General features: G+C 33.3%; 1 protein-coding gene across 1 annotated transcript; it reads left to right on the top strand.

Moving 5' to 3' along the window:
* The first annotated feature begins 471 nt into the window (after nucleotides 1–471).
* Nucleotides 472–5,363, top strand: LOC110922926 (probable flavin-containing monooxygenase 1). Its single transcript, XM_022167116.2, has 6 exons — nucleotides 472–723; nucleotides 2,541–2,992; nucleotides 3,247–3,484; nucleotides 3,564–3,739; nucleotides 4,295–4,653; nucleotides 4,814–5,363. The coding sequence occupies exons 2-6, from the start codon at nucleotides 2,561–2,563 to the stop codon at nucleotides 5,154–5,156; spliced, it is 1,548 nt and encodes a 515-aa protein (XP_022022808.1). The 5' UTR covers nucleotides 472–723; nucleotides 2,541–2,560; the 3' UTR covers nucleotides 5,157–5,363.
* Nucleotides 5,364–5,564: the final 201 nt, after the last annotated feature.

Genomic DNA, 5,564 nt, shown 5'->3' with positions numbered 1-5,564 from the left:
TCGGATAATGCCCCATGGTGGAGGCATTATTTTTCTTAACCACTACGGGTGATCTTACTATTAAAAATTTACCTATATGCCGTTATTAATAACATAAAATACACATATTAAATGAAATAAAATATAGAATTTCTATTGGTTTAAACCTTATTCTTTTTATTCTTATAATTCTTTTTTTCTCATTTCAACCCTTCACATAAAATAATTTATATGATATATAGAGATAGAGATATATAGAGATACATTGATACATTGAATTAGATGAACTCTACAGAATCAAACCGTGCCACGTATTTACTTTGATTACACCTCACTTGTTGTGGATTAAGATCACTTATTTTGCTGCCATCTGGAATTCATCTAGATTGTTGTTGAAATAATATAATGGTATTGAGGGTAGATTGGTAACAATTTTCTATTTTACTTGGGCGTGAAGGGAACCAATCAATATATATACATATAGCTTGCAGTTCTAGTCCGAAGAAAAATAAAAAGAATAAAATAAATTAGAATTATTTTGTGTAAACTAAGGCGAGAGAATGTGTAGATACCAGTGACGCCAAATTACGGTGGTGGTGTCAATAGAGATATACGTATACGGTAGTCAGTCAGTAGAGGTGAAGCAAGAAAGACTTCGAGATTTACTCGTATCAAAGTGGTGTCCAACGAACAACAAGGTGTTAGAAATTCTAATCTAGCATTAAAACACCATCAACTAATCAGGTGAATACATTTAACTGTTTTATAAGTTTTGAAATGTTTTATATTTTGAAAATAGCATGAGTTTGTGTTAAATATATTTTTGCATATGGACATATGGTATTCTAGGGATATCATTCAGACCATAAGTGCACGTTATAGTTTGATCAAATTATAGATGTGTAACAAATCGTAAAACCGGGCACGAAGTTCGGTAGTAAAACGGGCGGGGAGCTCGCTGAATGTGTGGATTACTAGTATGTTTTAAAACCGGGGTGTGACATTGGGTCAGTTTTGAGTTGAACCCATGAAACCGTTTAGCTAAATAGGTCGGCTTCATGTCAACCTGACATGTCCGTAGGTTTAACCCGTTTTAACCCATATTTTTTTCTTAATCTATACTATATAATAAAAGAAACCAATGAACGGACACTTTTCATTATTCTAGACCATCCTTAATTGTAGATAGTTATTATTTAATTTAAATTATTAAATATTAATTAAATTAATATAAATCTTTTCAACTCTAAATTATTGGCATAAACTTAAATTTCAAATAGTAAATTTTTAACTAAACTAAAACTTTAAATCGTAAAGTTTATCTAAACTAAAAAATATTGTTTTATTTAACAGTAGATAAACATGCATATTATTTGTTGTTAATGTTAATGTTAATTATATTAAACAACTTATTAATCAAACCAATATTATTTGTTGTTAATGTTAATGTTAATTATATTAAACTACTTATTAATCAAACCGAAATTTTAAAATCGTATTAACCTAATTTAGAAAATAATAAAAAAAACATTTTGATTTAGAAATATTTTTTAACAATAGATAAACCCGTGTAATACACAGGGTTTTTAAAGGTATAATATTTTTTTATTATTTGCTATATAAAATTAAATTTATTCAACCCGTACAATACACAGAGTTTTTTTTAATATAACTTTTTTTATTATTTAGTGTATAAAATTACATTTCTTCCACCCGTGAATACACAGGTTTTTTTTTAAATATATATTTTTTTGTTTGGTATATAAAATTACATTTATTCAACCCGCACAATACACGAGGTTCTTAAAGATATATTTTTATTTAATATATAAAATTATATTTACTCAACACGTGTAATAAATGAGGTTTATAAAAATATATTGTTTTTTTTATTTAGTATATAAAATTACATTTATTAAACCCGTGTAATACACGGGGTTCTAACCCAGTATATTTTATATCATAAATTAACATTGGCTACTTCATGATAAAATCTAAAACTTAAAAGAGGAATTAACAAAAAAAAAGTTAACTCTCTTGTTGTGAAAATGTAAATTTAGAGTATTAATATACCAGAAAAAAATTTCAGGTTTAATGGGTCGTGTTCAAGTTAACCACTAATATTTGTGTCGTGTTAGGTTCTTATGTTCCAACACGTTTTTTAGGTTTCGTATCAGGATAGACCCGCGAAGACAACCTGCTTTAACACCCCAAATTGATACATTCCAAAGATATTATTTTCCAACACACAAGTTAAAAACAGAAACGACATTAGCAACCCCACTCCATCATCAACGCGCATAACATTCAATCCACCTTTGTGTGTGCCCATACTATATATTAACTGGAAACCATATTATTGGAGTCGGTGTATAAACAGGTGATATCCGAGACTACATTGGCCTGAAGATCATGGAACCCATATTTGTTGGATCGTAAATATAATATTAATACATTACTAGATAATATATTAATATTAGTCACATGTCCAGTGTGACAATATTTTATATGCATTGCCGCATTGGAATCCATATTATATATTGGATCGTATATATAAACAGGTAAGGTGATATCCGAGATCATGGATAAGAAGCAAGTGGTCATCGTCGGAGCCGGAATCAGCGGCCTGCTCGCCTGCAAATACTGTCTCTCCAAAGGATTGAACCCGACTGTGTTCGATTTAGAATCCGGCATTGGTGGTGTATGGGCTAAAACCATCAAAACCACAAGGCTCCAAGCACCTAAAGATTTGTACCAGTTTTCTGACTTCCCATGGCCGGATTCCGTTGTCGACGTTTTCCCTACCCACCAACAGATGCTAGAATACTTCCACTCATACGCCACACGCTTTGATCTCATGCCCCACATCAAACTCCAATCGCGTGTGAACAGCATCAGCTACGACGGACCATCATCGCAGGCATGGTCTCTCTGGAATGGCATCGGCGAAATGTCTTCAACTAAAGGCAAGTGGAATGTCAGTGTCACGGACACTAGAACTGCCACCACCCGGGTATGATGATGGATGCGTTGGGCATCATACTAGATTGATATCATTTCTAAACGTATCTTTGTATACACTACACTGGTTAAAAACTCATGTATTACACGAGGTAAAGTAATTAAAGAAAATATAAATAGTTAGTAATGATAGGATTATAAAACGATATTTTTGAGATAGTATATAATATTTGACTCATTGAATTGTGTCACATGAAACAATAGTTAAATTATCAAGTAAAAAATCTATTCATATATAATCACCAGGTCTACATTGCCGACTTTGTTATTCTTTGTTTGGGACGGTTCAAAGATGTACCAAACATGCCTAAATTCCCTGTCGGAAAAGGCCCAGAAATATTCCGAGGGGAAGCCATACACTCCATGGAATACGCAGCCATGGATGACGACAAAGCTGAAGCGTTCGTGAAAGGGAAGAAGGTTGTCATCGTGGGGTTCGGGAAAACAGGACTCGACATTGCAAGGGAGTGCGCATCCATCAACGGTTGGTTTTTGGTTGCATATATAGGTAACCTTCCACTCCACTCAGTTATCTTAACTTAATTTCCTATGTTAATTTTCAGGTCCGGAACATCCATGCACGATAGTTTACCGGCGTGATCATTGGAAATTACCGGACTGGGCTCCATGGGGCATCCCATTGACGTATTTATACTTCAATCGCTTCTCAGAGCTTTTAGTTCATAAACCAGGAGAGGGTTTTGTGCTTAATCTGCTGGCTACATTACTTTCACCTCTAGTAAGACTCTCAACAACTTCCAAAATTGTCATTTAAAACTTTACATGTAGTTTATCAAGGGAAAATTACCAAAACAGGCGTTCACGTTTAATGTACTGGCTAAGCCTTCTAAACGCCGGATGAGGCTTAGGTTTCGGCTAAAAAAGCTCTTAGTTTGGCTAAACGCCGGCTGAAGCTTAGGTGACACTTTTTGATTGGTTGAAATAAATATGAACTTTTTTTTTAAAAAGAATGCCTATTATGGTAAATCCTTGGTCAACGATGTCTAGATTGGTAATTTTCACAATTACTAATACATGACAGAATTTAAAGAACTAAAAAACCGTATTGGTATTTATAGTCTTTAATGGAGAAAATAGAATAGAAAATGATAATCATAGAGCTAACCAACTAATGATAATGATAAAACGTTAATAATCATCATAATATTCAAACAGGATTTAGAATAACAACTAACAAACTAACATGAATATAAATGATAAACCAAACAATAATGATAACAGACAATAAACTCGCCAACAATCGTTTTGTTTGACGATCACATCGATCTAACAGCGTTGGGGAGTCTCAAAGTTTGTGGAAAGCTACATAAAAAGCAAGCTTCCTCTCGCCAAGTTTGACATGGTGCCACAACATAGCTTCGAAAAAGACACCCGCTCGTGTTTGATTCTATACATGCCAGAACCCGACAACTTCTTTGATGCAGTTGAAGAAAAAAGCATCCAGTTGAAGAAATCCCAAAGTTTTAGCTTCTATGAAAAGGGGATTTTTATCGACGAGGACAACACACAAATAGAAGCAGAAATCGTTATTTTTGCTACAGGATTCAGAGGTGTCGAAAAGCTCAAAGATATATTTGAATCATCAACATTTGGTGACTTCATCTCAGGATCACCGCGAGTCCCCCTTTACAGGTTAGTCGATACTTTTTCTTTTTGAAGATATATCTAATTTCATAAAAGTGTCAAACCAACAAATTACAAACAAATGGCAGGTAAACAAAGTGTCAATAATCGAATAGATCAAACGTGAAAGATAAAACTAGACTATTGATATGATTATTAATGCTATCAGGGAATGCATTCATCCACAAATACCACAATTAGCAGTAATTGGATTCTCTGAAAGTCTTTCCAATATGTATATTTCGGAAATGAGGGCCAAATGGGTGGTATCACTACTTGAAGGCGCGTTTAAGCTACCGAGTGTTAACGAGATGGAGAAAGATGTTGCAAGATGGGATGAATACATGAAACAATCAATTGAGGAATATCATTATCGGTCGTCGGTTGGTGCTTTAGAAATTTGGTATAATGATCAATTGTGCAAAGACATGGGAATGAGCCGACTCAGAAAAAAGGGACCCTTCGCTAACCTTTTTGAACCGCATGGCCCCTTGGACTATGTAAGCCCCTAAATCATCAACCCATTTTCTATAACTACTATCTAATCTATCAAAATCCAAATAAGTTTTTCAAACATCAGTATGGATTTTGGTAAAATTAAGTGATTCTAGATCCCGTTCTCGTTTAGTATTTATGTTGATGTTTTGAATTGTCTTATTATGTAATATGTAATGTAATTTACCTTTACTTATCACAATAAAGCTTTACCAGTAGTAAATTGCTTAGGCGTAAAGTAGATACATACGTTTATATGTGTCCGGTTCAAATCAAGCTTAAATGAGCGGACCTATTTTTATATAACTGCTATAGTGATAGCATGAAATAAAAAATTGATTTTGCTCAAATAGACTAAGAAGGTATCTTTGTTTTTTATTTTTTGAATCAATAACTAAGATTAATTTGTAGGGAAAAAAAATTGA

Source organism: Helianthus annuus, chromosome 17 (genome assembly GCF_002127325.2).
Source record: "Helianthus annuus cultivar XRQ/B chromosome 17, HanXRQr2.0-SUNRISE, whole genome shotgun sequence".
Classification (NCBI taxonomy): Eukaryota; Viridiplantae; Streptophyta; class Magnoliopsida; order Asterales; family Asteraceae; genus Helianthus; species Helianthus annuus.
This window is presented reverse-complemented; position numbering and strand designations above follow the sequence as displayed.

What these genes read in the sequence shown, in the direction of transcription:
- LOC110922926 (XM_022167116.2), top strand. Translation starts at nt 2,561, where the DNA reads ATGGATAAGAAGCAAGTGGTCATCGTCGGAGCCGGAATCAGCGGCCTG. An exon ending in CTAGAACTGCCACCACCCGG is followed by an intron (nt 2,993 to 3,246) that starts GTATGATGATGG and finishes TATAATCACCAG; the next exon opens with GTCTACATTGCCGACTTTGT. An exon ending in CTACATTACTTTCACCTCTA is followed by an intron (nt 3,740 to 4,294) that starts GTAAGACTCTCA and finishes TCGATCTAACAG; the next exon opens with CGTTGGGGAGTCTCAAAGTT.